The 21,046-nt window shown below is 34.4% G+C and overlaps 2 protein-coding genes across 4 annotated transcripts in view; both read right to left on the bottom strand.

Moving 5' to 3' along the window:
* The window catches only part of LOC106761852, a 9,414-nt gene extending 2,742 nt beyond the window's left edge, over window positions 1–6,672 (bottom strand). Inside the window, exons 1-7 of one of the 3 annotated variants that reach the window (XM_014645425.2) lie at window positions 6,371–6,672; window positions 5,486–5,560; window positions 2,803–5,390; window positions 2,423–2,679; window positions 2,271–2,333; window positions 1,624–1,776; window positions 114–277 (exon numbers count right to left, since the gene is read on the bottom strand). In XM_014645425.2, the coding sequence (XP_014500911.1) occupies window positions 114–277; window positions 1,624–1,776; window positions 2,271–2,333; window positions 2,423–2,679; window positions 2,803–5,278 (3,113 nt within the window). In that variant the 5' untranslated portion in view covers window positions 5,279–5,390; window positions 5,486–5,560; window positions 6,371–6,672. Of the gene's footprint in view, window positions 1–113; window positions 278–1,623; window positions 1,777–2,270; window positions 2,334–2,422; window positions 5,391–5,485; window positions 5,561–6,370 lie in introns of all 3 variants that reach the window. The other 2 variants (XM_014645424.2, XM_014645423.2) reach the window with 2 other exon arrangements.
* Window positions 6,673–8,752: 2,080 nt separating this feature from the next.
* LOC106762102 lies at window positions 8,753–17,077 on the bottom strand. Its single transcript, XM_014645814.2, has 9 exons — window positions 16,822–17,077; window positions 12,969–15,945; window positions 12,811–12,891; window positions 11,278–11,430; window positions 10,991–11,154; window positions 10,597–10,744; window positions 10,377–10,499; window positions 9,583–9,670; window positions 8,753–9,198 (listed from the first exon to the last, which is right to left on the bottom strand). The coding sequence occupies exons 2-9, from the start codon at window positions 15,717–15,719 to the stop codon at window positions 9,014–9,016; spliced, it is 3,693 nt and encodes a 1,230-aa protein (XP_014501300.1). The 5' UTR covers window positions 15,720–15,945; window positions 16,822–17,077; the 3' UTR covers window positions 8,753–9,013.
* Window positions 17,078–21,046: the final 3,969 nt, after the last annotated feature.

Here is a 21,046-nt window from a genome sequence, read left to right as displayed (position 1 = left end):
AGAGAGAGAGAGAGAGAGAGAGAGAGAGAGAGAGAGAGAGATCTTTTGCAGGATTAAATCATGTGAAATTTTGATATGAAAGGATGCTTTCACAAGGATAATGGATACATTACCTATCCTTACGAAGCAAAACATTCCTGAGAGAACCATCCACCATGTACTCAGTGACAGTGGCTAATGTTGCTCCTGGTCCATCCTGGACTACACCATAAAATGCCACAACATTTGGATGGTGAAGCTTGGAAAGTATGTCAGCTTCACGCCAGAACTCTATTGTCTGTGAGTGGAAATGAATACCATAAAATAAGCCTCTTTAATATGAGTGTGTGAGAAAACGTGTAGGCTAAAGGCAATAAGTGTGGAATTATTTTCCTTGAATCTAAAACAAAACAATATATGGGTATTCAAAGATAATCCTAACTAATGAAATAAATCTCCTGAAATAAACTTCTAATCCAAACCCCTTAAATTTAGAGATTACTTACAACTAAATCTAAATTTATTATACAACAAGTGCGAAACAATTCCATCCATTACCCTCTTCTAATTATTCTTTATAAAATTTCAATACGTTTTGTCCAGTCACGCTGAAGGTGATTATGTCCAATGCTATTGCTCATTTATTATCACAGTAGAGCTTCATATGACCCTCCAAATTAATCTTCCAAGTAATCTAAGATCATTTTTGGCCATAGTAATTCACCACCACACTGTGTGTTTTGCTCTTTAAGTTTATGTTGCAGGAGACATCAATTGTTTTGTGGGGCCAAGTCACAATCAAATTGTGATGCTTGGATTCTTACGCTCTTAACTAGAAAGAATTGCATTCTAACAAACAGTTATAGTTTTTGACCTAGTGGTAAGTTCTTGATCCAAAGTTTCCACTTTGGAAAATGTAATATTCAGTTGTTGATCTTCTATCAAAAAGAGAACATGTATAATCAGCATTAGTGTAGGCTTCAAGATTCAGTCTTCCATTCCTTCAAGTACTGCTGAACTATGTTTGGGGAAGTTTAGCTTCTTGGGAACTATGTTTTTTGTTCTTTTTTCTTTTTCTCTTAAAAATATTTTTCACGTGATGGCTGATGATGTATTTTAGGGTGTCAACCTAGCTGAGATACCAAAATATATAGTAATCCCTGAGTTTTTATTTAAAAATGCATGAATGGGCTGATGACACTCTGAATGAGAAATGTCCGTCCAAGTGTGAGTAAACTATATTAATATTCAAATCTAAAATCATCCATTTTGTCTATGTTGGTTCTTCTTCAACTTTACATAACTTTTTTATTAGGATCCATTGGAATTTACTGGTTTGCATCCATTTTTTCCAGTTTCTGCCAGCAAATCATTTACATATTTTGGCTGATATAAAAATTCCCTGGTTAAAGTCAGCTACTTCAATCCCCACGAAAGTCTTCTAAGATCTTGGTGATAGTAAACTACGACTAAATGTACCGAATAAACTCCTAATCCCAACCCTTTAACTTTAAGAATTTCCTACTACCAAATCCATATTTATTATACAATAAATGTAAAATATTTACATTCATATTTTGACAGAGTGACCTGACAGAATCTAAAACATGGACAGAAGGATCAGAATCACTCAAGCAAAATTACCAGTCTCTCTTGTTCTGAAGATCTACCAGCGAAGCAGCTTTTCTTTATTCTTTTAATAGCAACATCCGATCCCCTCCACTTTCCATGGTACACAGTCCCAAAGGTACCAGAACCCAGCTCTCGCAGCTCTTCAAGATCATCATTCTTTATGAACTGCCATTAACATTATAAATATATCTATTAAACTGAATGTCAGTAAATCTTATGAACTCATTATATAATTTCAATACATAAAGCAACGAAGCCATCATCTAGTACAGATTTTCTTCTGGTCAATATTACAGAAATAAATTTATATAGGATATGCATTGCCATCATCTCAGTAGAGAATGCATGCTACAGGGAAAAACAGATTATGAAATGGTCGTGGATTAATGAGTCAATTAACACCAAGGTTGGCGAAGAGTGACATGGTACTTTTCAAGAATAAACTAAGATGGAGCATCAAAGTAATTATGCAAGGTATAATAAATATCCAGCCAGAACATATTTTCACCAACAAAATTTCATCAGTTAATATTATAAGTTTTGGATCATAACTTCTGAAGTGGGCAATAGATAGGTAGACTAAAATTATATTCTCTGCAGAAAAGGCAGGCAGGTAAAAGACATCAACGCAAACAAAATAATACATCCAAGCGTAATACCTGCACAGTACTGATGTCAAAAGTCCCTGCCAAATCCACATTCCTTTCTTCATTCTGGTCATCCTAAATTCAATCCATTACAAGCAAGATTGTCACCAAAAAAGAGAAAATCTGTGCAGGCTCTAAATATAAAAAAACTATTAATATCATACCTCCAGGTATTCAGATTCCTGTGGTCTTATGTTTTCCATTATGGTGTCCATGTTCTTATTTTCATTGCCCTTTAGCTGGGAATGCTCATATTTTGGTTGAAGGAGAGTTGATTCTGTTTTAGTTGTTACAGGTACATTTTTCTGATTTTCGTCACCACCGAAATTTAGGTGAGATTCCTTGTGTCCTGCCAAAGCACCATCTGCCAGTAGAGCAGCAGACTGCTGAGAATTACTATCCCCATCTGGAACTTTACTCACTGCAGACGAAAAATCAAGATAGTCCTGATCAATTAGAGAAACATTATCAAACCCCTCTTGGGCCAAGTTCTGAAAATATGACCAACGTTTAGGCTCATGATTGTCCATGTGTGAGCTCAAACCTGCTCTATCTGCTGGTAACGGACCATTACTTGATGAATCTTCGGAAAGTATTGCTTTGGAGAACATATCATGAAGGATATCACGGGGAAACCTGTCCTCAATATCAATAAGAATGTCTCCCTGAGCAGTAGGTCTTGGTTTAACTTCTGGGGGGAAATTTTGAGAATCATCTTGGCCTGTGTTTCCAGTTGAAGGAAAAGACACAGCTTGGACCTTACCGTTATCCAATTCCCTGGTAGAAACTTCAACCAAATTGAGGTCTGGAGGTTTAGATACTACGTTCAGATTATGATCAACTGGAAGAACCTGATGAAAAGCCAGATGTCCAGTACCTTTGGGTCCATCAACTAAGAGGATGTTATGGTTGTCTTTGGAACGATTGGCATCATTTCCAGAATGAAGGATCTGGTCCTCAATTCCAGTAACCTTATTATCTACTAACACTTGCTTCAACTCAGAATTCACAGGCAATGATAACTTTGAATTCAACTTATTTGTTGCATCAGGCCACTGTTTGTATGTTGGCGGTGGGGCAAATCCATCATCAATGGTATTGCCATCTACTTGCAAAGGCTTTGGTGCCGATCTGGACATAATGTTCTGATTTGACATATTCCCACCGTGCAATATGTCACTGGATTCTGTTTCTGAATTCTTCTGGCTGAAGTCAGAAAGCAAATCGGACATGAGTAAGTGAGAACCATACGCATCATCTGACTTAGTAGATCGATTCAGCAAATCTTCCTGCTCCCTTGGAATTCTCTCTGAATAATAGACTCTGTTGGGAAGTGGAGGTGGTTCAAGGCTACCGAAATCAATCACATTGGACTCAGCATCAACCTGAGCACGGCCGAATGCATCAGTGGGTGTAGTATAGAAATCATCTTCACCAGACTTAGGAGTCTGTGTGCGATTCATACTCCCGATTAATGAATAGGCATCTTCAGACTGCTGGTGCTTACCCTTGTTCTTTGATGGCACTGCAGGATGAAGCCCTTCTGATAGAGCAGCAGTAACTGGTGCCTCTGGTAAATTAGCATGCAAATTTCCCTCAAATGGCAGCGAAGCAATAGGATATGGTGCTTCCAAGGGGAAAACTTTTCCTGGATCGTTGCCTGTATGAATGAAATTATCACCCTTTCTTTTTACCAACATGTCTGGCATAGCTGAAACTTGTACCTGCAACTCACTGGATGTTTGTCCATCATTCATGATCCCTTGGTTAACAAAACTTTGAATAGGCACAGAAACTGGAATCTCTCCAATATTGCGAGCAGAGTTGTTAGAAGGACCAAGACCGTGCTGTAGTGGATATTGACTAGCTTCCCCTTGGTGAATAACCGGTTCATCATAAAACAATGGATGGGTTTCAAAAGCACTAGAGGAGATTGGAAGCATTTGTTGTGAAGATTGAATAGTCAATGATGATTTAACATTGTCAGTCAAAGATGAGCCACTAACACCAAATGAGTCCATCAAAACTCTGTTGGTCTCCCTCTCATTATTTTGTTCACTCAATTCATGCAAGTTATTGGTAGAGCCACCTGCGGCATGAAGAATTGAGTTGTTTCTTGAACCCATGCTCATGCCATTAACAGCAACTACGTACTGGATTTCAGAATCACCGTCAATGCTACCTATGCCAAACTGAGTATCATCCAAATCATTTATAGAGAACAGAAACATCCTAAGCTTGGTTGATCCTCGTTCACCTTGTAAATCATGACATTCCTCCATCATATTCCGCAGATCCTCATCAGAAGATACTGAAACTAACGCATCAAGATCTTCTCCAGGGAGCTGATACTTTATCACATGAGGTTCACTATAAATTAATGATGTTTTCTGCATAAGCTCCGGCAAACGTATGTCCCTTCTTATACTTATAATACGCGTTTCACCCCCAACATATCTAAGCTTTCCATCACTAGGCCTTGGCAATATTCTTCCCCCAAAGCTGCATAGAACCTTCATCTTCATGGATGAAATTTCAGATGCACTGGAAGGGGCAGTACCATGAAGGACTCGGTAACTTTCTTGATTGGATGAAGTTCTAGGAATTGATCGAGCTGAACCATAATTACTTCTGTCCTGGTTTTGAGAAGAGTTCCTTCTGTCAAACTCTTTAGGACCCTTTTCAGTCTTTGTGAGCACAGATATATCAGATCCACTCTCAGATCCTGAATGTCCCAAAATGCCTTTCAATTCCATATAGCCTGTTGAATAGTTGGGATCACCCACAACATTTGGAAATGGAGGCTTCCTGAGATTCACCCTATCTCTCATAAACTCGAGAGCAAATTCCTCACCTGTCTGTATGGAATAGTTAAGTACAGGTTTATTTTCTGACACATTATATGCTGGAGGCCGTGCATTGATATGCATGCCATCACGATGGTCTTGAGGGACCAATTGCTGTGCAGAATGGAATTCCTCAGTTCTAGATTCCATGGAATTGTATTGATGTTTCTGCATCCTTGGCAGTCTTGTCAAAGCCTCATTTGTGAAGTTAAATGCATGGATTTACTGTAATGCCATACTCCTGGGAAGAGACACTTAACATCGTGTAGAAATAATGCACCAAATACTGTAAATTCAATTTCCAAATCTCAGAAACAGGACTGCAAATCTTTAAAAGTTTGAACTCTTGACCCGTAGCAATAGGTCAGAAAGAAGATTTACCATGCTCAAGTTTGTCACCATAATCAACACATGGAGAAGCTTCCGCAATCTTAACTACCTTCAGAATATGTCACCCTGTGTGCATGATGAAACTTAGAAACTGCTCAGCGTGTAAGATATAGCAATATACAGAAACAAGTACATGATGGGAGAAATTACACCCAATAAAATCAATTAGAAAATCTATCACCAACATATTAGAATTGTCAAAATATTCACCTTATCGCAAATAAAATCAATTTATTTACCTGCCATACAAGAGAAAAAAATAAATTGTCTTGACCTGTTATAGTTGTTTGAAGAATGCTCACAATATATCTCTCTACAATCTGAAAGTTTAGGATTATAAGTCTAAGGTTGTTCCTTCATTCGAAGTCCGGTATTTGGTAAAGGTAAGTTATTTATCTTCTATAAATTTCTTTCACTCCCTACTCCATTCCTTAATTACTCTTCATTACTTACACTGACTACATGAAAAAGAAGAAAGAGAATTATAAAAGTTTTTGCAGTAAAAATTAGACTTTGTTTTCTAATACTAATAACAGGATGTAGAGAATCAAAACCCAACAACAAGCACCAAAAAATGGGGGAAAATATATTACCCGTCTTTTTTAGCAAATTAAATGGAAAAATATGTTAAAAAGATATTTAGGTCATCTAAAAATCGACCTATATATTAGATCACTTCTTCTCAACTCCCCCATGATCATATAATCCGAAAATTATCAAACTTGACTCTTGATTTAACCTTTCCCAGTCAAAACACAGCATGCAGGATCATAAGAACACAAATCAAGTTTGACTCAATCAACAGCAGAAGACATGACTAATCATAACAAAATCACGGCTGAATCGGAAAAGGATGGAACAGAATCAACTAAATACCTGACTGATGTTTGTTTTGAGCTTGATACATGTATGGCTCAAGAAGGTTTCAGAGGAAGTGCCATGGCAGGTATCTGGGGGGAAACTGAAATCAAATGAAAAGGTATATATGGGAAAGAAACCAAAAAGAATCCAGCTTTGTCTACCCCATCTTTTGATCTACCTTTTCTTCTTTTGGGTTCAAAACAGGCTGAATCTACTTCTACTTCAATGATCCTTTCGGAACAAAATGACAGCACACACTATCTCTTCTCTCTCTCTCTCTCTCTATTTCTCCTCAATTTTGGAATAAATTAAGTTTTTATGTCAGAAAAACAGTCAAAGGAGTGAAGAAACAGTTATGTCCAAAAACTTCCACCCTTTTTTTATTGTTCTTACTGCAATAGTTCGTTAATAGTTAGCCACGTGTTGGCTTTCCATGGAGAGAAATTTACCTTATTATTATCATATTATTGTTACTATCATATTATTATTATTATTATTATTATTATATATATATATATATATATATATATATATATATATTAATATACTGAAAAAGATAATTAAAAAAAGTTTTACGAACAACTTGTCGAAAAACATTAGAATTGACGAAGGTGAACCGTCATAAAAGCATATAATAAAAACCTGTTGATGAGAAAAGAGAAATAACTGCATGAACAATGTCTGTATAACTAATAAAAAGCATTTTCTTAAACTGTGTTATCCACAATTCATATTATAATGATTAAACTTATCGTAAATATTCTAAATAGGAATATATAATTTATTTTAAAACTCTAATTTATTTGGTCAAAATTTCAAACTTTTGAATTACACACTAGTCTATGTTTTTAAAAGCTTTTGGCATTCTGTTCTTTAGACGGAACTTGTTGAAATATTAAAGTCTCTTATTTTTCTTTCAAAATGACGAATCAAATGTCTTTTCTTCTTTATTTAAAAAAAATGCATTTTCTTTATTTTGTCTTTCACCTAGAAATAAGGGTATGAAATTCTTAATTTAGAATAATCGGTAAAGTCATATCTTTAAAGTAACTTGAAATGTGAATCCTTATTGGTCTGATTAATCCAACCATGATTATACAATTCGCTTTTGCTTTTCCTGTGCCTGGATATTGATATACACGTTTTAATCAAACTAAAGTGGCTCATAAACATGAAACCAATTTATATCACGTGAATTATAATCCTTGTCATCGTTTGAATAAAACTAAAAAAAGCTCTATTTTTATTAGTGCTATCAAACGAGTCATTGAGACCAATCCACCATGGATTGATCACTTAGCAAATCAACCAAATTCGGTTCATTTATTATTAAGTCAGAAAAATTTGAATCTAGTTCAACTCACTATAAATGGATGGGTAAACGGATTAGCTCACTAGCTCACTGGCTCACTTAATTACAATTTTTTTAAATAAAAAAATTACAAATTTTCTATTATTTAAATCTAAACAAATTTCACTCTCAAATTTAAAATGTTTAATTAGTTTTGAAAATAGGAAACTTAAATAATTTTTTCAACCAAAAAGATAATAAACATTTTTTATAAAATTAAAACTAAATTTTAATAAAATAAAATTAGGTAAGTGGGTTAGTGGATTAATCCAGTCCACCATGGATTCAACTCGAATAAACTGATTTTAAATAAGTCGGGTTAAAATCTGATCCCCATAAAAAAAAATATAATTTTTTCAAATTCAACCTAACCTGAACTCATAGTAGTTCAAGTTAGTTCGCCAGCTGTGATTCATTTTGACAGCTCTAATTTTTATTACCATTAAATGAATGTTCTCAGAAATGGAAAACTAAAATAAGTTGAAAAATAAAATTAGGATAATGAAATTTAGACAACATTTTTTTGATAACATTTGAACATTGATTACGTGTTAATCTGTGATTATGGAGTAATTTACGACCCATCACAGATTGACATATAATCAATGTTCAAATGTTGTCAAAAAAAATATTGTCTAAATATCATTATCCATAAAATTAAAATTGAATATCGAATCATCTAATAGAAATAAATTAAAAATGGAAGAAAAAAGTATTTAGTATTTTGGACTATAAAATAGACAATACGTCATATTCAATTTTAAATCGATGTTTTTTCAACATATTTAAGATCGGAACACAACAACAAAGAGATATAATTAGGTTTCACCATCCTTTTACCAGTTGGTTCTTACATTGATGCAAACAGTGGTTGTGTACCAACTTATCAATAGATGTAGCGGTATAACTTAATGCATCTTTTAACAGTGATTTACTAAATTATAATAATAAATAGATACAAAGTTCATAAATATAAGCAGATTTTGCAAAATTAAAGTAAATCTAAATCTACTTTATTAAGAGTTTCTAATTTCTAAAATTCAGAATTGAAAATAAAAAGACAGAATAAAATTAAGGGGCTAAATGACAAGTTTGAATTTGTACTATGGTGGTCGAATGTACAACAAAAATTTAATCAGACAACCATTGAATCATCGAAAAAATATTAGTATACCAGATAGCATTTCCCCTGGTAATGAAATACAACTTTGGAGTACCATTCAATGAATAAATTCAGCAGTATCCATCTTAACCAAGAAAAATCATCAATGACAACATTGGTATCACCATCACCATCACCATCACCATCATCTAGATGCTTTTTGGCCCGATGATTTAGCAGCTGCAGACATTATGCGCAATCGTCGAGCTATTTCTGTGAAGGAGGGCCTAGCCGCAGGATTGGGTGCCCAACACTGCTCCATCAGTGTTCTCCATTCAGAATCACAATGATTTGGTATTGTTGGTCTTAATGTGTTATTCACAATCCCACCTGTTTAAGAAGAAAGCATTTGTAGCTGTATGATAAATAACTAACTACACGTAGTTGTCTGACACATTTTACTATGATGCCTAGAGTCCTAGGTGTAAACCCCTGGGATTTCTCCTCCTTTTCAACTTCTATAATTGATATTTACACATTTTCATTTGAAAGTGGTAGTTCTTTTGAAAGCCCAACCCTCCCCAGTTCTCCAACCTTAATTCTCAACTTTGATTACTAATGTCACAGAAGCTGGTTTACTTACTGTTTTAAGAAACAACAGGAGAAACTTTCCTAATATTTTAACTTCAATTAGAAGAAAAAGCCAATTTCAGGAGGTTACAGAAAAAACGAAATTGCTCAGAAATGAAAAAGAACTTAAGAAAAAGATCATACCTATGATTGCACCATAGTGCATATTGGCATATGGCTCCTCACCGGTTAGAATCTCCCATAACACTATGCCAAAGGAGAACACATCAACCTACAAATAACAATTCGTTTTCAGCAATCAATAACTCCAAACGACAAGTTTTGCTGATAAAAACAAATGTGAATGTACACAGAAATAGAGGTGGTATAAAAGCATTGTAGATCTCCTATTCCCTTACAAAAAGATTCCAAAAGTACAATATAAACAGAAAAATTTGTATGTTTAAAATGTTCAAAGTCAAATAATTTTACTTAAATTTATATTCCAATGCAAAGTTATCAATATTGGAAGCAACACAGCAAGATGGCCTATATCCAGATATTTTTCAGACAAATTAAATAATTTATGCAACATATATAAATGCTCGAAAATTAAAAACTAATAAAAAATTTGGAACAGTGTTCACACTTCAATTATTTTTTTTTGAAGTTATAGAAAGTGACCGAGAAACTTGAACTTTGCCCCTAATATAAACCCCCAAAGTGATGCTATTTTGAGGGAAAAAAGATATCTTTTATCTGAAACCCCTTACTCTAGTGCTGCTAAAGGCCACATTGTCGCATAGACACCCACTATAGCACTCAAGCAATAGCTACCGCTGAAAAATGAGAGGAAGAACTTGATCCTAGATACAGTGAACTAATAAACAGACCTTTGCCACTATTTTAAAATCTAGAAGAGAGACCAATACAACTCAGATCCTTAGATAAATGTGACCATAGAAGATGCATTTCATTCAAACAGATAAAAATTCCACCTTTTCTGAGACCTTGTTGCTGCTACCGTTCAGAAGCTCTGGTGCCATCCAAGGAAGAGTCCCCCTCACACCACCAGAAACCAAGGTATTTCTTTTAATTTTTGATAATCCAAAATCCCCAACCTAGAAAAGCAAATTTCTTAGTCTTCTCAACCTCTAATTAATGCTGAACATTTCATGTTCACAGAAAAGCGAAGTAAAAGTCCCACAGATTAGTTACCTTGCAAATAGGCCGCATAGGATCTTTCAAGTTCACCAACAAATTGTCACATTTTAGGTCAAAGTGTACAATATTTTTTGAGTGTAAATATTCCATCCCAAAAGCTGCGTCCATTGCAATTATCAGTCTCTTACGAAAATCAAGATACCTGCAACAAAATCCAAATCCTTTAGTAAAATACAAGAATTATCACACATTTCGTATGGCAAAGGGACTTTTATTGTTTTATAGCATGACTTTCTCTTAAAATAAGAAGCAATAGTAAGCCTTGAACTGATATAATAGCACCATACTGATTATTTTCTTAATACAATGATCAAAAATAAAAAACAACATTTTAGGCAAAATTGGTTAATAAAACTAAATAACCAAAATGTTTTTCTAGGTGTGTTACCTATCCTTGCGAAGTAACACATGCCTAAGAGAACCATCCACCATGTACTCTGTAACAGTAGCCATTGTTCCTCCGGGTCCATCCTCCACTACACCATAAAATGCCACCACATTTGGATGATGAAGCTTGGAAAGAATATCGGCTTCCCGCCAGAATTCTACAGTCTGAAAAAGTAACGTCTGTTAGTGAGAAGGCCTTTCATGTAAATGTAGGGAGAAGGAAAAAAGGACAGCTAAACTGGAAAGTCATAGTGCATGCCATCAGACATAAATTAAATTTTAACTTACCAGTCTCTCTTGCTCAGATGATCGACCAGTGAAGCAGATTTTCTTTATTCTTTTGATGGCAACATCTGTTCCTCGCCATTTTCCATGATACACGGTGCCAAAGGTACCAGAACCCAGTTCCTTCAGCTCTTCAAGATCATCATTCATTATGACCTACAATTTGCATTCCAATAAAGGAAAAAATGAATTAAAGATTTTAAGGCCAGTGATCAAGCAACCATAAACCCTAATAATATTAGAGCTAATTCCTCTTGAGAATGTTGTAACACAAACATCAAGCAACTGCAATCCACATAAAGAAATGTCTTAGTCTCCACACATTGTGTTAGGATATAAGGAGAAGGAGAAATCAGTTAAGATAGTTAGAATATTAATGAGTTAATTAGTTACTTGAGACATTACTTAGATATAAATAAGGAAAGCAGGATAGGAGAGGGTGATATTCATTTTGTAGATTGACAATTAGTTCTCTGTGAAAAGAGAAATCTTTTGTGAAGTGAAGGATTTCTCCTTTCACAAGGAGCTAATGCTCAATCTACAAAATGAGTATCCCCCTCTCCCATCCTCCTATCCTTCTTCCCCTATTTATATCTAACTAACACCTATTCTAACTGTCTTAACTGATTTCTCCTTTCTCAAGTTTAGGAATAATCCGTGATATTCTATTTTATGAGATGCATCCGCTTTATGTACACAGGAGCCTGCTGATAGTTTTAATAGGAAAAACTTCTACAACTAGACAACAAATCCCTGTGATTATGGGCTTGTTTCTACACAAACAATCCTAGTATTAATAGCAAGATACTCTAATGATATAGAATAAAAATGTAGTAAGGCTAACATATAAAACTTCCTGAAATGTATCAGCAATAATCATTGTTTCAACACGCTTTGAGCAGGAAATTTCTAAACATCCAAAATAAGAAGGAATCAACGACTACTGATGCAATGAGAAACTTAAAGGCAATGATCATTGATGACTGGTTAGTCAAGGGTTTGAATATAAAATCAACCTCATGACATATAAAGGGTAGGGGATGCATAAACAATCCTCTTCCCATACCATCACCTAGTGAGGAACCTTCTGGTACCAACGTACATTAGTATTTTATACAAGCTGTAAGGAATTTAAATGCCCTTTTTCTAAATATAGGAGATTGGAAATAGAAAGAAACATTGGGGGATTTTGTTATTATTGCAATTTCTGTGACACTGAGAATTTAAATGGAAATACGATGATATGATTGGATTAACATGATCAGGTCATGTTCATCAATAAAATACAAGCCTCCTAATCTACTGCAAAGTGAAAACTAAAATTTTCAACCACAACCTAATCAACCGTTGATAATTAAATGAATAATTAAGAACCACACCAGGAAAATATGCATTCTCAATATTATTCTAATTAGCATCTATTTTATAAACTACAGATGTCGGATAACCAGTGATGAAATTTCTTCAGCAAAATCTCTTTAATTCCCGTACCCACAATTGCAAACACAAGAATGCACTCATGAATAAGCATCTTACCTGCAAAGAACTCGTATCAATCTCTCCCAAAGAAGGATCAGGAGGATTTAGATTGTTATTCCTTTTTTCAAACATCCCAACCTAAGTGATAAGAACTTTTGTAAGCATATACACATATTTATAAATAGTCCAAAAACCAAAAATAGTTAAAATCATACCTCGCATTCTGACTCTTGAGCTCTTATGTTTTCCATCATAGCATCAAATTGCATGCTTTCAGTGTCATTCACTTGGGAATGGTCATAGTTAGACTTTCTTTCTCCTCCAATTCTTCCAAGCAAATTTTCTTCAACAAAATCGAGGTGGGACTCTGTATGGTTCAGAGAAACTTCATCAGTTGCTAAAGGTGTAACATGTTGAGCTCTATCATCTCCAACCACTTTTCCTATCGCAGGTGCAAACCCAAGATGATCTTGGTCAATAAGAGACACATTATCAATGCCTGCTTGAGCCAATTTTTGAAAATACGACCATCGTTTAGGATCACAATTTTCCATGTTTACACTTAAGCCCACTCCATTTGAAGTTAATTTATGGAAACTAGAGGGGTCTTCTTCAAGTACTGCTTTAGAGAATATATCAGTGAAAAATTCACGGGGAAACCGATCATTAATATCAATAAGGATGTCACCATGTGCTTGTTTCATGATGACATCAGATGGAAATTCTTCAGAATCATCATCAATATTCCCATTTAGAGATCCAGGTAAGGCTTGCACATTAACATTGTCATTAGACTCTTTCACAGAGGTATCACCCCAGTCAACCTCTGGAAGAGTGGATGCAGGATCATCAAGATTCTTACGAGAAGAAACATGGTGCAAATTCTCCAAGTCAGGTTTACTGGCTTTTGTCTCATCAATCAGGGGTTTGTTATAGCTATTGTTACCATTAATTTTCATTTCCAACCCAACAACATTATCTTTATTTAACACATCTGTGTGTCCTTCATTGTCCGATAATACCTGCCTCAGCTCAGGATTCACATGCTCAGTTAGCTTTGATTTTATCATAGTGTTTGCATCAAGCGGCTGTTTGTAGATTTGATTATTGACAATCCCATTATCAACTGAAAATACATTTGCATGCAACGGATTTTCTGTGATGCTTAATTCCTCATTTAGATCAGATAGATTTCCATCATGCAACTTGTCAACAGATTCTGTAACTAAATTGGGTGGGTTGATATCAGAGAGTAAATCTGGAACATGAAACTGAGAGCTGTGTGTATCATCAGATTTTGAGGACCGGTTCAGCAACTCTACCTGTTCGCGTGGAATTCTCTCTGAATAGTAAACTCTCTTAGGAAGAGGAGGAGGATGAAGGGAACTCAAGTCAGAAGCATTGGAGTGGGAATCAACATAAGTAGGACCAAATGCACTGCTTGTAGAAGAAGTCTCTTCATTATCTTGGCCCTTGTTCAAGCTTGGTGGATGCAATGAAAACCCCTCTGACACAGTAACTACAACAGATGCTTCAGGAAAATTATTTTTCATGTAACCATTAAACAGTTGAGCAGGAGCGGGTGATGGTAATTCTGAGGCCAAAACTTTCCCAGGGTCACTTACTTGTGGAATTGAACTAGTAACCATCTTGTTTGCCAATGTTGTTTGTATTTCTGAATTTTGTACTTGTATTCCTCGAGGAGGAAGGCCTTCATTCAAAATCCCTTGTTGATTGACAAGCATATGGGGAGGCATAATCATCGGGGTCTCTCCAATAACAGGTTTATGAGAAAGATCGAGGCCTTCATTAATAAAGTATTGATCACTATGTTCGCCATGGCACATCATTTGATCACTATAAAACTGTGGATACTTTTCATATGAATTTGAGGAAGTTGGTAGCACTGATGGTGAAAATTGAGAAGCCAATGATGAGTCTAAATTGTTAGTTGGGGGAGGATTTCCTTGTACAATACATTCTATACCAACTCTATTATTAGTCTCCCTGTCAATACTTTGCCTGTCCAATTCATTTATGTCATTTGCCGAAACGCTGACACCAATCATCGTAGTGTTTTTTCTTGATCCCAAGTCCATGCCATTAACAGCAACAACATACTGAATCTCAGAATCATCACCCATACTGCTGAGACCAAATTGAGCATCCTGCAAATCACTCATTGAGAACAAAAACATCCTAGGTTTTTGTGATCCTTCCCTATCTTGTAGATGATTACATTCCTCCATCATATTCTGCAAATCCTCATCAGATGACACAGATACCAAAGCATCAAGATCTTCCCCAGGAAGCTGATACTTGATTGCATAAACCTGACTATAGATTTGAAATGCTGTCTGCATGAGCTCCAGCCAAGATATGTCCTTTCTTAGTCGAAGAATACGTGTTTGGCCTCCAACATACCTTAGATTTCCATCGCATGGTCGTGGCAATATTTTACCGCCAAAGCTGCAAAGAAACTTCATGATCATTGATCTATCATAAGCTCCAAAAGAGCCATACCCAGGCACAAATTGCCTATTATCCTGATTCAATGAAGTTCTTGGCATTGATTGAATAGACCCATAGTTGATTCTGTCTCCAGGTAAAGATGTACTCGTTGTATCAAAATCTTTTGGATATTTCTCAGCCATTGAGAACATAGAGATATCAGATCCACTTTCAGATCCTGCATGGTTGATACCTAAAATGCCTTTCAGTTCCATATAACCTGGGGTATAATTCGATTCACTAACATTTGATAATACAGGCTTACTCATATTCACCTTATCTCTCATAAACTCAAGAGCAAATTCTTCACCTGTCTGTATAGAGTAATTAAGTACAGGTTTAACTTCTGATGTATTGAAGTCAACTTGTCTTCTATGGGTATGCGGGCCATCCAAATGGTCCTGCATAACTGGCTGTGATCGAGACTGGTGCCATTCATCAAGTCTAGATTCCATGTTACTGTACTTGTTATCAAATCTTGATTATTCAGTCACGCCATTTTTTTCCTCTTTATACTAGAAAAATGCATTACAAAGTTGTTGAAAATTGAGGCACATAAATTTTAGTAACTGAGCTGTTTTAAACACCGTATAAATATTTGAAGCATCTGCAATCTTGAAAACTGTCAAGAACTGTTGTACTTTTTCTCCCAAATCGCAAATTAAATATAAACCAAACTCCCTGAAAACAAAATTGAATCAAGACAAGTTCCAGAAATTGATTAACATGAAATAAGATGTCACAATATATGGAAACAAATACATGACCTGCCTGCAGACAATATATGCTAAGCAACAAAATTGAATAACCATAAAAAAGGGTCAGCACATTGGCGTACCTTTTGCTATTAACATTAACAAATTCAAATGCAATAACTAACTTTGGTACTAAATGATGAATTTAGGGCAATAAAAAGAGAATGAATTTAGTGGACAACTTTAACTGCATTTCCATGCCTAGAAGCTGTTATGTCACTGGAGCATGACTTCAATGACTAGAAATTAAAGAGACCAGGTAAGCTCGCAAATGTGTCAGTAAGTTCTCAAATATACTGCAAAGATGACACTGACATTGACATCTTATATAAGCTCTTCAGTCAACTAGTATAAAATGTTTAGGTACTGAATTCCCCTAAGCTTTTGGTCATCTTGTAAGCATAAAAACCGGCAAAACGATTGCATTCAGAGTGTAAAGCATCTAGTATTCAAACACAGTTGCATGTAGCAGCTAAGCCAGAGCCCATCACCATCACCAATCAAAAAAGAAAATGAAACACTAATTAACAAAAACATAAGAATTTTGGTTTCAATCTAGACAACACGGAACACAGTCAGAACCCTCCAAATCTATCTCAATCCCCAAACCCAAGCTAACCAATCTAGGGTTCTGCCTGCAATACTCGAGCTTCACAATGAGGCACAAAAAAAAAAAACTAGAAAAAGAAAACAACAAACAAAGAGAATCCCAAAAGCAACATAATACAGACAGGATATGAAACTGAATCTAGACACCCAATGCGGCAAAAAAAAATTAATAGAAAACAAAACCTTATCTTACCCATTGCTCTCAGCTCAAAAGATGCAGCTATGGGCCAAGAAGGGATCACAGTAAAGACCAAATTTGCATCCAAAAACAGAGGTTTGAGAGCAAAATGAGATGAAACCACTTGTATTTTTCTCCTCTGAGTGTCACAGTAACGTTGGTTTCACACCACAGCGTGAACCAACTTGTACTTCAAGTTGTTGAACTCCTTTATGCAGAAAAAGACGTTCTTTTCTCTCTCTACCAGTTGCACCCACCGTCCTTTCCGTTTTCGTTTATGCCGAAAGAGTTTTATAATTATTTTTTTTATTTATTTATATTTATTTCTGCTTTTAGTCAAACTAGAAATAATCAATCTAGCTGCTTCCTTACAGATAAATACAGAAGGGACAACGTGACCAATTCTCTACAACCAACTTCTTTTTGTTCAATCATGTGCATTGGTGTTCTAAAAAATATTAGACTTATATGATTCAAAATTGATTGATTTGTATATATAATAATTAGTGGTAGTACATTCTCTTTTATGATCATAACATATAATAAAAACTTCATTATTATATTTAAACATAAAGTTATTTATAATCATATTTATATATAATAAAAGTTATTTATTATAAAGTTATTTAACTTTATAAATTTTGCTTTTCCTTTTGCCAACACTTTTTATTAGATTTGTATAATTATTTTCCTAACTTCTTACTTAATCATTTTTGCCTTTTCCTAACCTCAATTCTTATTGAATTATTTGTAATATTTTATTATTTGAGATTTTTCTTATATTATTTTGTAGTTAAATCACAATAATTCATTAGGTTATATTTGACATCATTAATTCTTGATAAATGTTTATAGTAAGATCTTTTAAGACGTAAGACAAAAGAATATCTTCTATAAAAATATAGTATGGATAAATATTCATAAGTTTTTCTTGTATTATATAATGTTGAAACTGTATATTTTATTGTAATACACTATTAGACAAAAATGATGTGTATACATGGTGGTTATTAGACCAAAACAATATTTCTAATGAGATATGATAGTAATCTATTATATGTTTTTAGGTTTCATATCCTATTATAAAAACACATCATTAAAAATGCATAGGGTAATTTGTTGAAATTTGATCTATCTATATTGTTAGATAAAAAATCTATATCACTCTTTTTTAAGTTTTTACTCAAAATGTGTTTAAACTTTTCCTAAAAACAACATAAAACTTACAAAAGGATTGATTGATTCATTCAAAGCCTAAAATAATATATAAACTTTTCAAAATATTAAATTATAAGAGAATCTTTTAATGTAGATAGGAAAAAATCACCAAACACTTATGACAATTGTAAAGAGACAAAGCAACATGACAAAGCTATAAAAAATTTAAAAACAAATTAGAAAAAGTAAAAATAGAAACCTAAACCAAATAAGACACTATTAGGATATGAGACTCAAAATAAGCAAGGAAAAACTAAAAAAAAAAAAACACTAAGGATAAAACTAACTAATTAGTAATATCACAATATTCATATTAAAACACGTGAAAAATGGTTTCCCATGTCTATTACAAACATTATTTAGTGTACTCATATTTATTTAGAGGTTAAGTCATGATCATCATTAAGCATTGGTCTTTTGCAAGTTATTTTCCACAATAGTTAGGGATTATATATCATTATGTTAGTTTTACAAATGAGAGAAATTGTTATAAATTAATATTATAAACAGTTACATTTTTTGGTTAATTGTATTTGTTACTTGTACTTATGAAAAATGAAACAATTACAAGTTAAAGTTAGTATAACAAATGAAATAACTCATCACACAATTGAAATAAATCATGAAATTAATTAAAATTATTAAATAAATGTGTCTCATGAAAGGAACTAAAACTATTAAAAAACTAAATGTCTTTAAATTCAAAGTAAATAAATTTAGATAGTTGATTGCAATTTGAGTTCTTTTGTATACACAAGATCCTTCAAACACATGATCACAATCAACCTTCCTTTAAAGTGTAGGCATGATTCATCTACATATACCATGTAGTGATGACAAGAATAAGTGTTAGTATAAATCTTAAAATAAACAATTAAACTCATTATATGATATGATTTTATTCAGGAAAGATTACAATCATTTATGAATTTTTATTCCTTCTATAAAATAGACAATTAAATCAAAGAATAACAAAAGGATATATAATTAGAACATGGAATAAGACTTTAACCAATGGTTGCTTCACAAGCAAGATAGAGAAGATAAAAGAATCAAAGCCAAGAGTTTAATTAGTCTAACGGATACCTTTTGAAAAAGCCTTTAAATAGAAGATCATTCAAAGTAAAAATCAAGAGGATAGCTTACAACGTAAATATCAATCCTACGAAAAGCATTTAGAAGAGAAGCATAGAGAAGCTCAAGCAAAAAGAGATTATATGAGAAGAGAAAAAGAAAAGTCAAGTAATACTCTCGAGCATCATTATAATATTTGCTTACTATTGTAAGAAGAGAGAAAAGATAAAAGAGTGAAACATCCAACAAGTCTACAGATTGTATTGTATTGAAAATATATCCTCTCTACGAGAGTAATAGTCTAAACGACTTGTAAAAAATCGTTGATTGTAATTCTGAAGAGAATTAGAACACTAGTGTGAAACTTTAACAAGTTAAGGAAATCTAGGCAGTGTATCAAAGGATACCATGTCTAGCACTAGGAGTGGTGCGAATACTCAACTAGTCTAGGGTAACGAGAACTTATTCGCTGACTAAGGATACCAGGAGTGGTGAAGAATACTGCACAACCAAGAGTGGGTAAAACTCAACTAGACAGCATATCGAGGAATACTAGGAGTGCTTAGGGATACCAGAAGTGATGAGAATACTCAATTGTAATCTTTTGAAGATTATAGAGGAACCCTCTATAGATTGAGGAGACTGGATTAACTTAGTTCGAGTGAACCAATATAAAAATATTTGTGCATTTATTACTTAATTTTGTCTAGAAGCTTCTCTTATTAAACTTGCAATTGCATTTTAGTTTTAAATACAAGAGTTTTCCATACTAAACGATTATTCATTAAAAAAAAAGCTCTTACAAACACTATAGTGAATATTCTATATAGCACAGAGAAAAGAATTCATTGATTAATATTATTTACAAAGTTGAGCATTTATGAAGAAAAAATCTTGTACTCGACGAAAGTGTTATATAAGGAGGGTTGCAAAAAAATTTTCCCATTAACATTACTCAACCCGTCCCTTCTAGTGTTTTTCAGGTAATTTAATGTGATTCTTTAATTTTTAAGTATCCTAGTGGTGGTGCCTTGTTTTGAAGGTTTTAGGTCCCTCGCTTGGAGGTCTTTGGGTGCCTCGCCTAGAGGGCTTTGGATGCTTCACTTGGAAGGTTTTGGGTAACTTGATTAGAGGGTTTTTGGTGCCTTACATGAAGGGCTTTGGGTGCCTCACTTGGAAGGCTTTGAGTGCCTCGCTTAAAGGGCTATGTATGCCTCGCTTAGAGGGCTTTTGATGTCTCGCTTGGAGGGCTTTGGGTGGATGTTTGTCCTGTCTTTCTTGTTTTTGCAAGGCTTTGGTGTAATCATTAGCATAAAGGACAAAAGCAAATAACTAAACAACATAAGGAATTCCAAGCAAAAATTGCGGGAATAAGATTCATCCTTATCTCTTATATGTGTTTTTATAGTGTTGCCTTTAAGCGTTCTACCAATGGACGTTTTTCATTGTGCTTGAGGCTTATCTTAACGTGACCTGGATTAGCGTTGAAGTTAGGCTTATATGTACCTTTTGCACCGCTCTTTCTTGGATCCGGGTACTGCAACGGTGGATATTGTGGTTGGATACTACAATGCCAAGTCATTCTTATACTCGGGCGGTGGAAAGTCACGTTCTTGAATCTTTTTCTTGCATGTTGTTGCTTAATTCCTCCGGTACTTAGCCTTAGAACGTCGATATGGTATTTTGCTTCGGGCAACTGATTGTCGGGTTCATTCTTGTACCTGGACGCCAAGATGCCCAATTTGTTTATACTTGACACACTGAGCTTATGTACCTTGGTGTTTGTAACATCAGGTTGCTCTTATACTTGATCACATGTACTTTATGTTGATCACGCGTTGGGGTGCTATAATGCCAAGTTTTTCTTGCGACTTTTGGCTCCCAACTTTACTCTCGTAGGGATGTGGGAATTGACTACTATCTGTTTCGCTCTTCCCAAACTTGCTGC

The sequence above is a fragment of the Vigna radiata genome, chromosome 5 (genome assembly GCF_000741045.1).
Source record: "Vigna radiata var. radiata cultivar VC1973A chromosome 5, Vradiata_ver6, whole genome shotgun sequence".
In the NCBI taxonomy this organism is placed as follows: Eukaryota; Viridiplantae; Streptophyta; class Magnoliopsida; order Fabales; family Fabaceae; genus Vigna; species Vigna radiata.
The sequence above is the reverse complement of the archived record's forward strand: the minus strand, read 5'-3'. Positions and strand labels throughout refer to the sequence as shown.